Source organism: Octopus sinensis, linkage group LG12, assembly GCF_006345805.1.
Source record: "Octopus sinensis linkage group LG12, ASM634580v1, whole genome shotgun sequence".
Lineage (NCBI taxonomy): Eukaryota > Metazoa > Mollusca > Cephalopoda > Octopoda > Octopodidae > Octopus > Octopus sinensis.
Window position 1 is genome coordinate 12460464 of NC_043008.1, and position 23001 is coordinate 12483464.

General features: G+C 33.4%; 1 protein-coding gene across 1 annotated transcript in view; it reads left to right on the forward strand.

Moving 5' to 3' along the window:
• LOC115217816 (netrin receptor DCC-like) overlaps nt 1-23001 on the forward strand; it is a 277087-nt gene that overhangs the window by 112975 nt on the left and 141111 nt on the right. The window contains exon 6 of the mRNA XM_036508072.1: nt 10226-10516. Within this exon, the coding sequence (XP_036363965.1) occupies nt 10226-10516 (291 nt within the window). The remainder of the gene's footprint in view (nt 1-10225; nt 10517-23001) is intronic.

Sequence of the window (23001 nt, forward strand, 5' to 3'; positions counted from 1 at the left end):
AATATGCGTATAAAAATATCAGCACATTTTTTCACAATCATGTATCATATTGGTTATGGCCATAGGCAGTCTCTGAGTGATTTTGAGAAATCTGTGTCTTTATTGTTCTGTATAATACCCTGAAACATATTTCTCATAAGTTTTAGTTTTATCAGTTTGCCGATGTTAACCATTGAGATGATGGTGATAATGATGCTGGCGTTATTGTTATATACAATATGGAACATCTCCATCTCTTTCTTCGTACATATTTACTTGTGCAGTTTTTTGATGTGGCTCAGCTTAAATCCAAGCTTCCTCATCGTCGCTTTTTCCTTTTGTCGACGTCCAGAAAATATCATCAGGGCAATTAAAAATTACCTGGTTTTTATTTGCTATATGTTACCTGTGTGTGAATACATGTTCATCAGTGTGTGTATGCATGTTTCTCAATATGTATGTGTGTTTAAATGCATGTTTGTCTGTGTGTATGTGTGCGTATGCATGTTCATCAGTGTGTGTGTGTGAATACATGTTCATCAGAGTGTGTGTGTGTACATGTTTGTCAGTGTGAGTGTATGTATGGGGAGAATTCACGAAAAAAACAAAAAACGAAGACAGATGGTGTAAAAAACAAACAGATGTTTGACCCCAGTCAAACCGTCCAACCCATGCTAGCATGGAAAACGGACGTTAAACGATGATGATGAGGAGGAGGATAATATATACTCAGTCGTGGCTAAAAGTGTGGAGCATTTATTTTAAGATTTTAAATTGTTATGCCCAAGTACAATTCAATTCAAATTTATGCAACTTAGAGATTTACCTAATAACTAATCCAGTGGTCAGTTATATATTAAATCTTACTTTGGTTATCTAATACAAAAATTCTAATTTTCAGACCTGTGTTCCAAACTTTTGGTTACTGCTGTATGCATTTTCAGGTGTAAATTTTAGTGTATGTGTGTGCTTCATACATTCAACTTGATTGACATAAATAGATGTTTCAATGCCTTTGACTAACTTCTTAACTTGAATAAAAACATCATTATTTTTCACTAATGAGATATAATGTTTACGGAAGGTTGCTGTTCTGAGTTGGTTGCAGGAATTATTTTCGGTTAACATTTAGAAAAGCATAAGGTATCAGAATGGAATGGATGGGTGGGGGGAGAGGTTCTTTTTGAATGAAGAAAGATTAACCAAAGATTTTAATTTGATAAAGAACTGGAAAGAGTTAAAGGTAAAACATTGAGAGAAAAAAAAGTAAAAGAATATTTTTTTGAAGCAGTTGCAAAAACTCGCAGAAAATTTTTTAAACAATTTTAATTGGATGAATCTCAGAAGAACAGATTATACCCATGGCCCTCAAAGACTCTCCAAGAATCATGAAATCAAAACTGTTAACATTGTTTTTCGAATAGTTGTGAGTCAGCAGAGGGAATTCCAAGCCACCAATGTTCTGGTTGAGAGATGAAGGGTTGGGAATAATGGTTAGAAGAGGCCTGATGGTTGTGGGGAAGGTGATGGGTCAGTATGTATGATGAGAGGAGAGACAAGATTATCCAAAGCTACAGTAATGAAGAGACAGTACTAAGAGGACTTTGCATATTCCTGGCAATAAAATATAATGTTATTAGAGATCGTTGTTGCAATAGAATTCTAAAAGAAAGGCGGTTGATAAAGCAGTAGATATAATAATAAACTAGTGACTTCAAGGAATTGCCAATCTCTAACTGTGAACAGGACCGGGGAAGTGGTAGATTCAGAGGATGACGAGAGGAAATATGATCTTTGGAAATTGAGTCACATGAAGGCGATGATAAGTGACTGAGATTTTTTGGCGATTTGCTGGGCTTGAGAAAACATGTCAAACTAAGTAGAATTGTGCTGGTAACACGTAAAAGGCACCTGGTACACTCTGTGGAGTGGTCGGTGTTAGGAAGGGCATCCAGCTGTAGAAACCAAACCAAACCAAGACAGACCGGAACTTAGGGCAGGTCTCTGGCTTAGCAGTGCCAGTCAAGCCGTCCAACCCACGACAGCATGGAAAGCAGACATTAAATGATGATGATGATGATGGTGGTGGTGGTGGTGGTGGTGATAGGGGTGGTGATGATGATGATGATGATGATGATGATTGATCTCACTAGTGCTAGTGGCACAAGAAAAGCACCCACTACATGCTTTTCAATGGTTGGTGACAGAAAATGCATCATGCTGTAGAACCCATGCCAAGTACAGACAATGGAGCTCAATACAGCTTGTTTCCGTCTACCAAATCCACTCACAAAGCTTTGTACAAGCTTTGGAACTACTGAAGCTATAGTAGAAGATACTTGGCCAAAGTGCCACGCAGTGGGACTGAACCCATGACCATGTGGTTTAGAAGCAAGCTTCTTACCACACAATCCTCTCCTGCAGATAAGGATTTACTATTAATTTACTAAGGAAGAAGAGATATTGGTATTTCATTGGAAGGAGCTAAGTGAATTACTGCAACATTTGCCGACCATAAATAATTCAAGCAGAGTCCAGGGTTTCTGTTATTTAATTTTCATTTTCCGTTTCCATCTTTTAGAATAATTTACTTTGTGATTCATCATCAAATGTAAACTTGTAAAACAATTGAAAATATCAATTATGAAAATCGGCAAGCAGCTCAAACACCATCTACAATTTAAAACACCATCTAACAAAATAATTATAACTATAATATACATTTGTAAAATATCTGATTACTTCCAGGCAATGGTTGATTGTACATTTGTTTGCATTATGAAGCAAGCTTTTGTCAGATAGAATCCTGTCTGTTACTATTATACATACAAAGCATTGTTGTTCTTTTTCTTCTCTATTATAATTTTCTGAATTGAAAATATCTCAAATTTTGCTTCAGTTATTCTGTAAGTTTGCTCTCTCGAGTTTTATCCTATTGCATTGTTCTTTTCCATTTATATCTAGATAATTTTCATGGGAGTAAGAAATATTTTACTAATAGAATCAAATACAATAAAATTTTTCCTTATCATTTTTAATAAGGAAGAAGAGATATTGGTATTTCATTGGAAGGAACTTATCTGTGAGAAAAAGGACGAAGATTTGAAAGGGCAAAAGAAAAGAATTGAATAAAAAATATTTCATTCCATTCCATATACAAGTGAAACTGTGGCTTTTGTGATAGGCTTGTTAAGAATTCCTTTATACTGGAATACAATATATTCATGAGTTAACTGGTTCTTTCTTTAAGAAGCCCAAATCATAACCATGAATGCAAAATTTCTAAAGTAATCAAGATCACTCAGTTGTGAAAATATCAACAAGCTTCTGAGATTTATTATAAAGAATATTCAGAATGGTAAATCAGAATATTCAGGCTGGTTGATGAGCCATTCTGTAACTGAACCAAAACTATGGCATGTGATCATTAGCTTAAGTATATAATGATAAATGCTAACCAATTTATCATAGTTTGATCCAATTTTACCTCATTTATGAAAATCCCAAATATATTCCAAATATTATGTGAAATTAGATATCAGTTAATTTTATGAAATTCCAAATGGCACTTTTGCATTTTAAAGAATCTCTAAGGAGGTCCATTTTGTGTGTGTGTGTGTGTGTGTGTGTGTTTGTGTGTATATATGTGTATATATATCAATGGGTGTACATAGTCCAAATGGAAGTACATCCACCATAATGTAATAAAGTCTTCCCTTGAAGAATTTTTGTGGATTTTATTGGTGCAGGAGTGGCTGTTTGGTAACATGGTTCTGGGTTCAGTGCTACTGAATTAGTGGAAATCCATATTCACCAGCAATATCTGGTGAATATGGAGGGTTGGGTAACACATCCCAGCTGAGCTGCAGCAATGTATGTCTGGTTCCCAAAGCATCAAGTGCCGAAAATGAACTTTCTTTCTGATCTTCCATTTTAAAGGGTTACGGAATTAACACAGGTCATAGAAACATAAACCTTCTTCCATGAAAAGATAGCTTAAACTGTGCTCTAAATGGAGGTGTAGTCAAATCCTATTTTATGGACTCAACCATGTTCTAAAATAAGTCGAAATATAAGCTACTATAAATCGGCACAAACTTTATTGACAACCCAATATCTTATGACAGAGAGGCTGAGTCAGTGACTCGTAAACCTGGAGTTTTGTGCCAAGGCTCTTGTCAAAATGTTCACAGGTGCTTTGATTAATGGTGTAGCTTCTAAGTTATAACTGGTAATGAATTAACTAAATGCAGCTTTGCTTAGTACACCAAAACTAAGCAATATCATTGGCTGAAAATAGCCCAGAAAAACAGTCACGTAAAGTCATGTAAGTTACTAGGTCATGTGACAATATTCAAATTTTTGTCAAAATTAAAGAACTGATTGCACTTCACTGTCATGGATGGAGATGAATGCTCATATTAACTGCTTCTGCATCTATGAGAAAGAAAAGAGGAAGAGAGAAAGTGTGTTAATAAATGAAGAGGATAAGATATAAGTTGGTGCTATAGATAGTCTAAAAAATACACAATGTGTTTGTGTATGTGTGTATGTATATATGTGTGTGTGAATGTGTGTGGATATGTATACATGTGTCTGTGTGTATATATATATTACATATTATATATATATATAATATATATATAATATATATAATATATATAAAAAGCACCATCTGTCCGTGGCCGTTTGCCAGCTCCGTCTGGCACCTGTGCGGGTGGCACGTAAAAAGCACCCACTACACTCACGGACTGGTTGGCGTTAGGAAGGGCATCCAGCCGTAGAAACACTGCCAGATCAGACTGGGCCTGATGCAGCCTTCCGGCTTCACAGACCCCAGTTGAACCGTCCAACCCATGCTAGCATGGAAAGTGGACACTAAATGATGATGATGATGATGATATAATGTATATATATATATATATATATATAAATATTTATTTATTATATATATATATGTGTATATATATATATATGTGTATGTGTATATATATATATATATATATATTATATATATATATATATATATGTATATATATGTATGTATATATGTATGTATATATATATATGCATATATATGTATATATATATGCAAAAAGTCCGTTTCCTTGTTTGATGTCCTGTATCATATTATTATATATATATATATATATATTATATATATATATATATGCATGTATATATACATATAGATGTAGGTATGTACATATGTATGTATGTATGCATATGTTTATTTATTAAATTGTTATTATATATATATATATATATATATATATATATTATATATATATATTATTTGTGTGGAAGCACTAAGAAAAAGTGTTTTATCTAATATTATTTTTCTAGAATAGAAATTAATTTTCATACATGGCTTTTCTTTTAAAATTTCAAATTATTTTTTTCTTTAAAACATGTATCTATTTTTCTAGATTTGTTTCTTTGCAATATATTACACGCGAGTTTCTGGACCCGCAAACACCGATCCTTCTTTACGATAATACAAAACCCACTAAAATAATTTCTAGTGTATTTTCTTCATTTAACTGGGTGGGTGTTGCGTAAGGCATCAACAAGAAACAAATCTGGTTTTCTTTTTTCTAACATAAATAACGGAATAATAATATTCTAAACAAAATGCTGAAGATGGGAGAGGAGGAAAAAAAAAATTCTTTATCACAATTCAATATACGTAATTATTGCTTTGAAATACCGATCCATTTTTATAGGAAGAATTTTCTTTTCCCTTCTATTTATTTATTTTTTTTAATTCTATTTTCCGTTTTAATTTTTTTCTTTTTTCTTTGTGAAAGATTCTTAAACAAAATGTTAAAAATTTGGCTCTTTGGTATTTTAGCTAACTGTTTGTTTGTGTGCGTGTGTGTGTGTGTGTGTGTGTGCAAATGCAAATATATTTTAGATATACCTATGAGTATGTACACATACATACTTACATATACACTTAGTTATACATGCATATATTTATATATGTGCATACATTTATACATACATAGATATATGTATATATATATGTATGTGTATATATGTATGTATATATATATATATATATATATATATATACATACACACACGCATATATATATATACACATGTATACATACATACATATATAAATATATATATAGTTGTTTGCACTCACTCACATACACATACATACCTAGATACATACATACATATGTATATATACCTGTATGTATTTGTATATATATTGTCATCAACATCACCATCATTTAACATCTAGCTTCCATTCTTCAATGAACAGGTTGATTTGACAGGATCTGACAACTGTAGGTTAACTGAGAAGGGTGTATTGTGCCTCAGTGTCTGCTTCGGCATGGTTTCCATGGCTGGATGCATTTCCTAATGCTAACCTCTTTACAGAGTACGCTTAGTGCTTCTTAGCTTTGTAGTACCAACTCTAGTAAGGTACCCCTTATTTGAATGAGTCTACAGCAGAGAGAAAAATGACCTTGTGCTCAATGTTGAAAAGTTTAAGAATGAAAGAAGGGGCAATTAGTCTGTATTCTAACAAAAGAAAGGAGAGTAATTACTACTTTGGCAGAAATTATATAAAATGTCCCTTAGGAATGTATTTAATTGTGACATTAAGTACATTCCTACTGAATACATAATTTACATTATTTACATTATTTATATTATATTATTTATATTATTTACATTTGACGGATATTTGTCCTCATGTTGTTTGTTGTAAACACAACGTTTCGGCTAATATACCCTCCAGCCTTCATCAGGTGTCTTGGGGAAATTTCAAACCTGGGTTTTCATTCCTAAGGTATTTTCGATGTTATTATTATTATTATTATTATTATTATTATTATTATTATTATTATTATTATTATTATTATTATTATCATTATCATTATTATTATTATTATTATTATTATTATTATTATTATTATTATTATTTATTATTATTATTCAGGTCACTGCCTGTTAGCTAGTTTTTCATGGATTTTCTCTATATGTCTCCATTGAAGTCTAATGTCAGCTCCATACTGATTAGATAATATCATCATCATCATCATCATCATCATCATCATCATTATCATCATCATCATCAACAACAACAACAACATCATCATCATCATCATCATCATCAACAACAACATCATCATCATCAACATCATCATCGTTTAATGTCTGCTTTCCATGCTAGCATGGGTTGGACGATTTGACTGAGGGCAGGTGAACCAGATGGCTGTACCAGGCTCCAATCTGATCTGGCCTAGTTTCTACAGCTGGATGCCCTTCCTAATGCCAACCACTCCGAGAGTGTAGTGGGTACTCTTACGTGTCACCGGCACGGATATCATAGCTACAATTTCTATTTGAATATGATACCCATATCTTAATTAATTATTGACAAGTCCCTTAACCCCTTGGCAGGGTCATTGGAGCACTTCAGCCATGCAGTGTATCTAAGGGAAGAAAGCTTGGCAGATCCAATCCCTCTCCATTTCTACAGCTGAGTTGACTGGAGCAACATGAAAACACAATCTTGCATTTGTGAGTCCACCACCCTAACCACTAAGCCATGTGCTTCCACAATTAATTAGTACCTGTCTATTAAGCTGAATGTTTCATTCCATTATTGATTCCACTCTCTTATTGAAGAGTGCAGATGAGTTTTTTTTTTTTTTTTTTTGTTTCCCTACTCTGATGGAGCAAGAAATTTTGAGTTTGGTAAAAGTGAAACCAATTAAACGAAAACACCTTCTCGTTGAAGTCGATTCGAATACAAGCTTGTGTCCAGAGTGATTTCTGTTGGTTACAGATTGTCTTTTATCTCGTTAATTGTTGACTTGGATAAAACACAGAATCACACAACTGTACAAGAAAAATTAAAGTAAGAACGAAAAAAATTATCGTATTACAAAGAAGAAACTGAATTCTCATGACCCCAGAACAAAAACAAAAATAAAACAACAGTCATCGAAATCATTGTTATTCACAGTGTTTGTTGTATGTCTTCCTTTAAGAGTGAATGTTTTGTTTAAGATTCTAATTTATTCCACAAGTGGCTCTGCAAATAGTCCATCTATTCTTTGTTTAATGTATTCTCATTTTGTCTTGAAGCATTTGGCTTTTGTTTTTTTTAATTCTTCTTTGCTGGAAGTTTTCCACTCACTTTGTTCTACCAGTCGATACTAGCAGCGATTATTATTATTATTACTATTATTATTATTTATTATTATATTATTATTATTATTATTATTATCATTATCATTATTATTATTATTATTATTATTATTATTATTATTATTATTATTATTATTATTATTCAGGTCACTGCCTGTTAGCTAGTTTTTCATGGATTTTCTCTATATGTCTCCATTGAAGTCTAATGTCAGCTCCATACTGATTAGATAATATCATCATCATCATCAACATCATCATCATCATCATTATCATCATCATCATCAACAACAACAACAACATCATCATCATCATCATCATCATCATCAACAACAACATCATCATCATCAACATCATCATCGTTTAATGTCTGCTTTCCATGCTAGCATGGGTTGGACGATTTGACTGAGGGCAGGTGAACCAGATGGCTGTACCAGGTTCCAATCTGATCTGGCCTAGTTTCTACAGCTGGATGCCCTTCCTAATGCCAACCACTCCGAGAGTGTAGTGGGTACTCTTTACGTGTCACCGGCACGGATATCATAGCTACAATTTCTATTTGAATATGATACCCATATCTTAATTAATTATTGACAAGTCCCTTAACCCCTTGGCAGGGTCATTGGAGCACTTCAGCCATGCAGTGTATCTAAGGGAAGAAAGCTTGGCAGATCCAATCCCTCTCCATTTCTACAGCTGAGTTGACTGGAGCAACATGAAAACACAATCTTGCATTTGTGAGTCCACCACCCTAACCACTAAGCCATGTGCTTCCACAATTAATTAGTACCTGTCTATTAAGCTGAATGTTTCATTCCATTATTGATTCCACTCTCTTATTGAAGAGTGCAGATGAGTTTTTTTTTTTTTTTTTTGTTTCCCTACTCTGATGGAGCAAGAAATTTTGAGTTTGGTAAAAGTGAAACCAATTAACGAAAACACCTTCTCGTTGAAGTCGATTCGAATACAAGCTTGTGTCCAGAGTGATTTCTGTGGTTACAGATTGTCTTTTATCTCGTTAATTGTTGACTTGGATAAAACACAGAATCACACAACTGTACAAGAAAAATTAAAGTAAGAACGAAAAAAATTATCGTATTACAAAGAAGAAACTGAATTCTCATGACCCCAGAACAAAAACAAAAATAAAACAACAGTCATCGAAATCATTGTTATTTCACAAGTGTTTGTTGTATGTCTTCCTTTAAGAGTGAATGTTTTGTTTAAGATTCTAATTTATTCCACAAGTGGCTCTGCAAATTAGTCCATCTATTCTTTGTTTAATGTATTCTCATTTTGTCTTGAAGCATTTGGCTTTTGTTTTTTTTAATTCTTCTTTGCTGGAAGTTTTCCACTCACTTTGTTCTACCAGTCGATACTAGCAGCGATTATTATTATTATTACTATTATTATTATTATTATTATTATTATTATTATTATTATTATTATTATTATTATTATTATTATTTAGTAGTTTTATTTTTATAGCGTACTTTCACTTCGCTACCGAGCGCAGCTCTGTGTGCCTTGGGTATGTGCTGTGATTTGTTGTGATGCTCTGATGGTTATTGTATAGAAAGTGCTCTGCGTAGGATGTGTGCAGTGCCTAGTAGTGCAATTTTCTGTATGTTATATGTGTTTGTAAGTTCTGGTGTTTTTGTTATGTATTTGTCTGAATATTTTTTTATCATGCCTAATGCACCTACTATGATAGGAATTGTTTCTGCTTTTAGATTCCACATTCTAGCTACCTCTATTTCCAGGTCTTTGTATTTTGAAAGTTTCTCCATTTCTTTTAGAAACACTTTGTCATCTGCTGGTATTGATACATTATTATTATTATTATTATTATTATTATTATTATATTATTATTATTATTATTATTATTATTATTATAATTATCGTCATCATCATCATCATCACCATCATCTTGTTATGTTGGCAAGAGATTTAAAAAGAGTAATTTTCTAATGAATCTTACTTTTAAAGCATTTTCATCAGAATTTGTTTGTTTTCTTTCAATAAACCATAACATTTAATGTTATTGTTATTTTTTTTTGTATTTCAGAAGTACACATATGGGGCACGCAATACGTGGATGTGGGAGAGACCATTACTCTCCAGTGTAATGCTAGTGGTGTTGAATACGTACCAGAAGAGGTGGACTGGTTTAAAGATGGCAATGAAATAAAACCGAACACTCTGGCAAATGTAGCCATTAGGAAATTCCCATCTGTCAATGAACGTTCACTACGTAGTACATTGCAAATTATGCAGGGAAAAATGTCAGATGCGGGTACCTATATATGCCGAATTTCAGAAGCTGATATAGCTAGTATTAAAGTACATGTCTTAAATGGTAAGTAGACTTATTCAGCAGATTAATATTTGATGCTGATTTGAATGTTCAATTTCTTATTGTTCTCTTCTTTTGTGTTGGTTATGTTATGCTGATGGCTTCTAAAAAGAATGAAATAGTACTGTACATGATTACCATAGACGAGAAGTTTTTAGGCATTTATAACGGAAAAGCAAAGAGATTGAATATAAGGTGTGTACGTGTGGTAAGAATCTTAATTACCAACTGCATGGTTCTGGGTTCAGTCCTACTGTATGATACCTAGAGCAAGTGACTTCTTTCACCCTTTCACCTCAGGCTGACCAAAGCCTTGAGAGTGGAATTGGTAGAAATTGAAAGAAAACTGTCATATATATATATATGAGTGTGTGTGTGTATGTGCGTGTGTGTTTATTTCTGCGTTTGTCCCCATCACTGCTTGAGAACTGGGCTACGTGTGTTTACATATAACTTAGTGGTTTGACAAAAAAGATTGATAGAACTGGCTAAAAAAATCACTAAAAATATTAAGGTCAATTCAGTCAAGTAAAATTCTTCAAGACACTACCCCAGCATGGCCTCAGTCTATTGAGTGAAACAACTAAAAGATAAAAGATGTATATTCTATGCATGTTCTTTCTTATTCCTTAATTCCATATTCAATTAATTTGTTTTTGTCTTTTTTGAGAAAAGAATTTATGTTGCTCTTCTCAACAATATATATACATATATATATATGTGTGTATATATATATATATATATATATATCTGATTTTTTTCCTCTGTCTTCCCTTCTCGGGATCTTTCCTTCTCCTATGTTTCCGACGAAGAGCTCCGCTCGAAACGTTAAACCCTCCTTCTTCCCTTCTTTCCTGAGCGTCCAATAATACTTTATTTGTTCCACGTTCTCGCGTTGTTGTGTTTTTTTGTGTTTTCTTATCTGGATTAACTATATATATATATATATATACATATATACATATATATATATAATATATATATATATATATATACATATATACATATATATATATCTATATATATATATATATATATATATATATATATATATATATATATATATATACATATATATATATATATATACATATATATATATATACACACACACAAACATATATATATATATTGTGACAATGGCACGTGAAAAACATTCAAGTGAGGTTGTTGCCAGTGCTGCTGGACTGGCTCCTGTGCAGGTGGCACATGAAAAATACCACTTGAGCATGGCCGTTGCCAGTACCACCTGACTGGCCCTCGTGCCGGTGGCACGTAAAAGCACCCGCTACACTCTTGGAGTGGTTGGCGTTAGGAAGGGCATCCAGCTGTAGAAACTGCCAGATCAGATTGGAGCCTGGTGCAACCATCTCGTTCGCCGGTCCTCAGTCAAATCGTCCAACCCATGCTAGCATGGAAAGCAGACGTTAAACGATGATGATGATGAGGAGAAGGAGGATATATATATATTATTTTCTGGTTGTCTCCAGTTTCATATTGTCAATATAGTCACCTTATATTTTCATATGGTAATGTGATCATAATTTGCTCATAAGACATAAATTGTTAATCTCAAAATATTGGTTATTGTTCTTCGTGATGCTTAAATGGCATAATACAGGAAATAAATGTACTTGTTCAGCTGAAATATTTCCTATGTACATCTTCATTAAAATTATCAATTTCTCCATCTGTTTATCTCCTCTATTTCCATTTCTTTCCTCTCTCTCTCTCTCATTCATGCACAAATACACATACAAAATCATCGTTTGTAGGTTAACGTAAGTACTATGTCGCTTGGTCAGACACATTTACCATGGAGATATTTATGAATTCTTCACGTGGAACCACATCAACGAAGAGTTGCATAAATTACAACGCAAGATGTGTTATAAAATGGAATTTAGACAAAACAAGCAATATGAATTATTGGGTCAAATAATTTCGTATTGATCTCTTCTAACCTTAAAATCAAAAGGTCAATATCGGCAACAGCGATTAGACACTGGAAATAAGTTTATGCGTTAATTTTACCATCGTACGCAATAGAAGCACCTGAAGACAGATATTTCCATACCTAAAAGCAAATTACTCATTGGAATCGCTCGCCAATAGATCATTGATATACATACATACATATATACATATACATATATATATATACATATATATATATATACATATATATATATATATACATATATATATATATACATATATATATATATATATATACTAGCAGTATCGCCCGGCGTTGCTCAGGTTTGTTTCAACCCTTTAAGAATTGAAATTTTTGAAAAGTAAACAGTTAGCATTATGTAGCTTGTTATTCTCTTTAAGTGAACATTTTTCCGGTTGAAATACACCGAAAAATGGCGACACAGCAGTTAAAAAATCGGAAAAAATCGGGATTTTTATAGAAAAAAAAGCACCTTTTTGATTTGTGAATAATTTTTGGTGTTAGCATGGTCTGATTTGGATTTTTTTTTCAGAGAAGAAAAACCTGCCATACACAGACAACTTCAGCTTTATACATACATATAAATATATATACATATATATATATACATATATATATATATATATATATATATATAATATATATATATATATATATATATATATATATATATATATATATATATATATATATATATGTATGTATAATATATATATATGTATATATATATTAGTGAATTGAAGAAATGGAGTTGAACGAAGATTGAACACAAATCGTTTTATTGCATTCTACACGTGTTTCGAAAGCCACAATTTACCAAATTCCGATTGAATAAGGAGACCACATTGTGTCTTTCTCTTCAGGAAGAAATAGGAAATCCGTTGGCAAAACAAACCAGAACAGAGCCGCAGCAAAACAAATCGAACGAGGCTCCTAAGAGCCCATGGTATCGGTTAAACTTTTGATTAATCTGCAATAAGATTATTCATCTTTCTATGTATATATATAATATGTACGTATGTATATATATATATATATATATATATATATATATATATATATATATATATATTATATATATATATATATATATATATGTATATATATATATATATATATATATATATATATATATATATATATATATATATATATATCTATATATATATATATATATATATATAATATATATATATATATATGAGCTGGACAACATACACCCGGCAGGAATGCCGCCTCAGCGGCTTCCACATGCGGTGTCTTCGACGGATCCTTGGCATCTCCTGGAAGGACCGAGTACCAAACGGAGTCATCCTAGAACAGACTAATATGCCAAGCATGCATGCCCTCCTCGTGCGGAGACGACTGCGCTGGCTCGGACACGTCTGCCGCATGCAGGACGGTCGCATGCCTAAAGACATCCTGTGCAGCGAACTCACCACGGGATCCCGACCCAAGGGACGTCCACAGCTACGATACAGGGATGTGTGCAAGCGCGACCTGAGGACTGCCAACATCTGTGTGGACACGTGGGAGGAAACAGCTGCTGACCGCTCTGCCTGGCGTCGGACAGTGAGAAAAGGCGTTTCCATGGCTGAGGAAAGGAGAGCACAGCTGTGGTTGGACAGGCGGGACAGGAGGAGGACAACTGCAGCAACACCCCCACACGTACCCTTCGATGTTCGTGTGCAGCAACTGTACCAAGGACTGCCACTCTAGAATTGGACTGTTCAGTCACACCAGATGCTGCTCATCATCAAAGTAGGCCCCACCCTTGGCGCAACCCATTGTCTATCAAGATAGACGGGGAAGGATATATATATATTATATATATATATAAATATTATATATATATATATATATAGATAGATAGATAGATAGATAGATAGATAGATAGATAGATAGATAGATAGATAGATAGATAGATAGATAGATAGATATAGATATAATTCAAAGTAGTAAATGATCAAAGATGCTCATTTAGAATATTAGCTCACTCTAAAGTGGCAAGCAGACAGAATCTTTCACACACCAGGCAAAATGTAAAATGGTTAACAGAATTTTGTCTGTCGTTACGTTCTGAGTTCAAGTTCTTCTGGTGTTGACTTTGCTCTTCATCTTGTATCAGTCAGGCACTGCGGTTGATGCTTTCAACTTGTCTCCTGCCTGTAAACCGCTGGCTTTGAGCCAAAATTTGATATCATCATTATTTATTATTATTATTATTATTATTATTATTATTGTTATTACTGGCAGAATCATTAGCACTTTGGGCAAAATACTTAGTGATATTTTGCCCATGGCTTCGTTCCAAGTTCAAATAATAAGTACCAGTTATGCACTGGGTGGATATAATCGACTAGCCCCTCTACCAGAATTTCAGCCTTTGTGCCTTTACTAGAAAAGATTATTACTATTATCATTATTATTAAAGCAGTGAGCTGGCATTTCTGAGTTCATATTCCATCAAGATCGACTTTGCCTTTAATCCTTTCGGGGTTGATCAAATAAATACCATTAACGTAATACAGTCCATGTAATCGACTTAATCCACTCCCCCAAATTTAAGGGACATGGTCAACTGGTTAAGCTCAAACAACTGACAAGCAAATCTGTGGTATTGAGTAGAATATTTGCTGTAGCCTATCTTTTATACCAAGACAAATCAATGTACATGATAATACTTCCAATCAGTTAAGATCAGAAGCCATGAGAGCCACTGCCTGGTACTGTATCGGGCCATTTATTATTATTATTATTATTATTATTATTATCAAAGCTGGCAGAATTGCTAGCATGCCAGGTGAAATATTTCATCTGTCACTATTTTCTAAGTTCAAATTCCGCCAAGGTCGATGTTGCTTTTCGTCCTTTTGGGGTTCAATAAATTATATGCCAGGTGAGCACTGGGGTCAATGTAATCAATTATCTCCCCACCAAAATTTCAGGCCTTGCACCTATAGTAAAAAGGATTTCTATTATTATTACTATTATTATTACTATTATTATTATTATTATTATTATTATTATTATTATTATTATTATTATTATTATTATTATTAATATGGTTTTACACATTCCTTTTCTGTTTGTTACCAAACATACCAAAGTTCTGTAGATTTTCTCTCTCTTTTCCTACCTAATGTCATTAATCAACTTGCTTATCTGAAGAATCTTGTCCATAAAATTTTCACTTGAACCGTTTTCAATATGGTAGCATTGAATTAACTACAGAATGAATAGAAGACCAAAAAATTTTTTTTTACCATTTTTCTTTTTCTCTAGCGTTGAATTTTGCTTTTACTCTCTTTAAACTATATTTCATGGTTTCTTTACAAAAGAAACTGAAAGGCGGTTTTTTTTTTATATTTTTAATTTTTAAATTTTATTTTTATATATTATTTAAAATTTTATTTTTATTGAAAATAAACACAAAAGAATATTTTAAGGAAATCAAACTGAAAAGAATAAAAGAATACAAGAATAAAAGAATGCTGCGAATATGTATGGATGCCATGTTCTCCACCTTCCTTCCCACTTTAGGCCTTTTTTTTTTTTTGTGGTATTTTGTTATTTTATTTTGTTTTTCTTCTTCTTTTTCTTTGACATATTACCAAACTATGAAAGCTCCTAAAGAAAAGGTTAAGTGTTGTTTTGCATGCAACAGAATGGATGGTTGAAGCTAAGCTAAATCTGAATTTTGTACAATGTAACAATGTCAGGTGTATGTGTGGCGGTGTGTAAGTTTCTATGACTAGCAAGGGAGTTTTGTTTTAATTTTGTTAAGCTTTTTTAAATTTTTTTAATATGATTTAAAGTATGATGAATGTTCGTTAGAGAGGGTGGAGACGGAAGCTTTTTATTGTGAGAGTATGGTCGGTAGCATGAGTGGTGTGATGCGTCTTGATGGTGTGAGAGGGCGTCTGCATATGCTTATATGTTAGTGTTCGTATGCATTTGCATGTCCTATTGGTACGTGTGATAGAATAAAAGGTGAAAAAAAAGACAGTTGTTCCCATTGATTATAAAGAAGAATTTTATGGAGTGAATATCAAATGTAAGATATAAGAAGGCCAACAAATGGAGAGTATGTGTATAAGAAAAGAGAAAAGATAGAGAGCAGAGGTACTAGAAAAACACAGACATAAAAAATTAAATCAAGAGGTAGATATACATTAATAGTGATGGAGTGGGCAAATACTAAAAGCCTTTGGAATAAACTGTTGAAGGAGAAAACAATAAAGAATAAAAGAAAGCAAGAGAAAAAATATAAACAGATTTTTTATATAAGGGAATGCTTCCAAAAATGATGGCAGAATATGCATGTATGTGTGTGTATATATGTATATGTATTTACATATATAGTATATGTATGTATGTATATATATATATATATATATATATATATATATATATATATATATATATATATATATATATATATATATATATATATATAATATATATATATATATATATAAATATATATGCTAGCATGGAGAACGGACTTTAAACGACGATGATGATGATATAGATATAATATCTATGTATATGAATATATATACATATATACACATATACCTATATTTAATTTATATATGTATGTATATATATAATTATATATATATATACCTATATGAATTTATATATATATGTATATATATATATTTATATAATTATAATGTATCTATATATATATATTTATATATATATGTATATATGTATATATTTATATATATATGTATATATATATATGTGTATATAGATATATATGTGTGTGTGTGTCTGTGTGTATACTTATATTTAAATTTTGTGTGTGTATATGTATACCTATATTGAATTTATATAAATGCATACACATACAAACTGACATACATATATATGTGTGTGTGTAGATTGATTGATGGATAGATGGATTGATTGATAGATTAGATATATAAATAGAAAGATAGATAGATAATGTGGGAAACCAAGAGATGGACAAGAGAAAATATTAAGATATGAGAAAAGAGGTCCTTTGAGTGAAGAGAAACTGTTGCCAAACAACAGTAGGCAGATGTGCGTATATTTGTATGTACACACGTAAGCACATACTCTTCATATCTATACACACACATATCCGTCATTCCACACATCTATACACATATCCAAAACATGCAAGCATTCACACGTCTACGTATAGTTAGAGCCAAACACACATCAGCATACACACAATCCCACTGTTGTGCACACATAACCACACATATCCACACATCCACACAGTCAATCACACACACCCATACTTATCCACACACACACACACACACACACACACACACACACACATCCATGAATATATCCAAATACACATCATACTCCACTCACAATCTCTTACGCAAAAAAAAAAATTGAAGAAAAAACTTTTGTCTTTTGTGTTTTTTCTTCCTCTTATTCTCAGTTTTTTCTTTTGTTTTTTTTTTATTCTTATGGTTCTCAGAAGAGCATTGAACCTAAAAGTTTTATTAGTCAGAATTAGCATATTATAGAATGGGATAACAGGAAGTGGTGGTGGTCGTGATGATGATGGTGATGGGGAGTCAACAGAGATGAAATGGAAAGAGACCATAAATTGAGGAGAAAAAAAAAACATCTTTGAAATTTCGTCACTTTGGAAGAAAGTGAGAATCTTGAGTAGATTCGTTGGAAATTGTAATAAAGATAGCAATGTAATTAGGCTAAGAAGTTAACTATTCAAGCTTTCAGTATTCTAAAAACCAAAAAAAAACCCCCCAAAAAAACTGAAGAACTGGAATGGTTGGTGGTTGGTGTGTCGGATAGATGATAATAAAATGGGAGTGGTAATTGTTATGAGAATAATGTCTACAATCACATCTATTATCAATGTCAGCATCACTATAAACTGATGAAGAAGATACTTAGAAATAACGATCTACAAGATCTTTCTCTTGTCCATCTTCAAAGGACACACTGCATTACATGGCGTATGTGTGTGTGGGTATATATATATATATATATATTGTGAAGGCACGTGGCTTAGTGCTTAGGGCATTCAGCTCATGATCGTAAGGTCGTGAGTTCAATTCCTGGTGGTGCGCTGGGTCCTTGAGCAAGACACTTTATTCCACATTGCTCCAGTCCACTCAGTTGGCAAAAAATGAGTAGTACCTATATTTCAAAGGACCGGCATTGTCACACTCTGTGTCATGCTGAATCTCTCTGAGAACTTGCATTAAGAGTACACATGTCTGTGAAGTACTCAGCCATTTGCAAGTTAATTTCACAAGCAGGCTGTTCCGTTGATCGTATCAGCTGGGACCCTTGTCGTCGCAACCGACGGAGTGCTCCCATATATATATATATATATATATATTGTGCTTGAGAAGACCTGTCGAGTCAAGGGAAATCATAGTCATGGCTGATGCTGGTGTCTCATAAATTGTACCTATGCTGGTGGCACGTAAAGAGCACCTTTCGAGTGTTGGGCCTCACGGAGGCAGAGTGGCTGAGTTCCTTTTAAGTGTTGGGCCTCAGGGTGGCAAAATAGCTGGGTTCCTTTTGATCATTGGGCCTCAACAAGGCAAAGCAGTTGAGTTCCTTTCGAGAGTTGGGCTTCATGGAGACAATGACTGAGATCTTTGGCCTTATGTCATGCTTGAGAAGAAAACCCAACAAGCTGAGTAAAATTGCAATCATGACAGATACTAGTGTCATGCAAATGGCACCTGTGCCAGTGGCATATAGAAACACCCATTACACTCTCAGAGTGGTTGGCATTAGGAAGGGCATCCAGACATAGAAAACCATGCCAAATCAGACTGGAGTCCAGTGCAGCCTTCCAGATTACCAGCCCTGATCAAACCATCCAGCCAATGCCAGATTATAAAGGGCATTTTGTGTACTACAATCTGAGATGTGCTGTGTCTGAATAAAAAAAGAACAGGAATAAAGAGTCAAGGATAAAGTTCCTGTGACCAGTCTTTTGGCCAGAGTAGACTTAGGGTTAAACAAAGCAACAGCAAGAAGTATTTATTGAATAATGTAGCCTATCTCTCTCACACACACACGCAAATAAATAATTTATAGAATAGATATGACTGGAATTATCATCATCATCATCAACATCATCATCATCATCATCATCAACATCATCATCTCATCATCATCATCATCATCATCATCATCATTTAACGTTCGTTTTCCGTACTAGCACGGGTTGACTTGTGATAATAGGTATGGTCTATATGGGCCATCCTGGGGCCACGAGGCTTCGGTTGCATACAAAGTTGAATTAGTTGGATAATAACGAGCAAAGAAGGAAGTAAACGAATTTGGAAACGAATATTAACGATTAGTAGAGTTTAGGGGAGAGAAAACTGATTTTTGCAATGAATTAACGAACAGTGTGAAAAGGACTACAAACAGAACCAAAAGAAAAGTGCAGAGTTTTTTTGCATCGGTTCCATAACAGTTTCTGACGTTCATTTGAAGTATTCACATCTTCTCACGTTCCTCTTTGAATATGCAGGAAATTTATCAACTGTGTCTAATGCAATAGAGAAGAAGCAAATGGTTGCATAATTTAGATTGCATATTTATGCAAATGCTTGATATGAATGCGCATGTATGTGCATATGCATGTACGGATGAACTATGATAAACACACATGCGTACATGAATTTATGTTTGTTTACACTGGCGCGTTGCACCGGGGGTTAAGGTTTGCGGGTTTGTTTGCGACACATGAGCTATAACATGTTAAATGCCCTTCGAAGTCTGCTAGGTTAAAAGCAATTTTTTCTTTTTCTTGTTCTTTTTCTTTCTATGCTTTATTATGAAAATAACATTGCAAGTGTTATTTAAACATGTGGACCACATGGTCCTTGGTTCAATCACTCCGTGTAGCACCATGTGCAACTGTCTTTATTGTCTCTTACCATACACCTGTGCTTGAAGCCTTGTGAGTGGATTTGGTTGACAGAAACTAATAGGAGCCTGCTGTTGTATATGTGTATATATATATATATATGTGGTGTGTGTGTGTGTGTGTGTGTGTGTGTGTGTGTGTGTGTGTGTCTGTGTGTGTCTGTCTGTGTGTGTGTAGGCGCAATGGCTCAGTGGTTAGGGCAGTGCACTCGTGGTCGGAGCATCGTGGTTTCGATTCCCAGGCCAGGCATTGTGTGTGTTTATTGAGTGAAAATACCTAAAGCTCCACAAGGCTCTGGCAGGGGGTGGTGGTGACCTCTGTTGTACTCTTTCATCCCAACTTTCTCTCACTCTCTTTTCCTGTTTCTTGAGTAATGCTGCGATGGACTGGCACCCCTTCCAGCTGGGGCAGGGAGACACACATGCCACAGAAACCGGGTCCATGAGCCTGGCTAGGCTGGAAAAGAGAGCATAAATAAATAATAAATATATGGCATAAAGAAAATGGAGGGGATGCAAAAATGACATACATCAGTCGGTAGACATTCTATTATGTCTATTTATTCCAAAACAAATGGGAGTATTATAAGAATACACACACATGCAAAGACTGTGTGCGACACAAATATATACCCGTAATAGTAATAATAGTAATATATGTATTACTATTATTATCATTATTGAGATGCAGCACGGACTTTGTCAGTGAACAGGTCGCGGATTTTAGCGACGAAAATATTTTGACAAATTAAACTTAAATGTTGAAGTGAATCGAACGGCTTTTGTGTGTTTCTTAAATGGCTTATAAAAACCTTCCACGCTGCAATTGTGTTCGTTTCAGCACACGATCTCAGATCAAATTACTTGCTATGCGAGTACATCTCCGTAAATCATTATTGTTATTATAAATTAAGGGTATACCACTTTTTACCCCTGCCCATATATGACCTTTGATTGCGAAATTGCCATGCAATAACTAGCACTTTATGAATAATTGGTCACACTACCAGCAGTATATTGGACAGGTACTATCCCTTAGTTGGTTGGCTTCCCAACCTCTAACTCTCACGGAAATATATATGTATGTATGTGTGTATGTATATATATATATATGTGTGTGTGTGTGTGTGTGTATATATATAAGAGTGTGTGTGTATATATCATCATCGTTTAACGTCCGCTAGGAATATGTATGTATGTGTGTGTGTGTGTATAATGCATGCATGTATATATACAGGGTGACCCCAAAAAAATAGAACCCATAAAAATTTTATTGAATCCTACAAAGGTCCAGCAAATTTCAAGAACTCCCATTTCTAGCATGATGGAAAACCACTTAGTGGCTTTACTTCAGTGTCTAAATCTTATATACACATATGTAATATAATAATATTTGTAGTTGATGGATATTTTTACTCATGCTGGCCACTGGTAAAAAATTAATATTTAATTTTTACCCTATGTATGTATATATATATATATATATATATATATACACACACATACATACACACATATATAGTAGACATTAGTAACAAAAGCAGTATTAATATGAAAAGCAGTCAAATTACTGTAACTAATAGAAGATAAAAGATGTATATGTGTGTGTTTGTATGTGTATGTGTGTGTACATGCATGCGTGTGTGTGTGTGTGCGTCCATGTGTGTGTAAATCAGTCATGACATTAAGAAGGTTATATTCTGGTTATATTCTGATACACGCACAACTACGTACATACATACATACATACATACATACATACATACATACATACATACATACATACATACATACACACACATATACATGCATACACACACACGTGTGCATTGTGTGTGTGTATGAGAGAGATAGAATACAAATCAATCATTTTAAGCAAAATAAATTATTGAAATTATGTTGCAGATACTGAAGGAAATAAAAACTTCTAAATTGGTGAATCATTAAAGAGAATTAATTCAATAATTTCTACTAAAATACCATTGTCGTTAGTAGAATCCCATTCTATATTTTTGCATCTTTGCTTTCAAACATGTTGTCTCTTTCGTTTTGTTTCTTTCGATGCTGATTTTTCTGCCAGCTTCAGCATAAAACATTGCTGTCTGGAATCAAGGTTATTTGAATAATTCCTTTATTGTTTATTAGTGGTCTGATAATGGACACTCCCACACTCGTAGAAAAGACAAAAGAAATTATTGTTGTTGTTATTATTTCTGAAGCCTTCGGAATTAATTAAAGACGTCTACTAATGCTATTCCTATCCTGTTTGAATGTAATTTGATGTCCTTGAATTATAGGAAAAAAGAAAAGAAAGAAAAAGAAAAAAAGAAGATAAAGAAATAAAAGACAGTCTGGAAATTGATTTGATTGGAATTTTGGAAATTTAAAATAAAAGTCTAATATTGGTTTTTCTTCATTCCTTCCCATTGGCTGCATCCCTTTATTTTTATCCCTTTATTTTTATCCCTGCTATTTCCATGCTATGTTTGAAACAATGGTCCACCTATATTACAATTTGAAATGATGTCTGGTATTCTGTCAGTTACGACAATGAGAGTTCCAGATTCTTCCGATCAATGGAACGGGTCGCTTGCAAAATTAATGT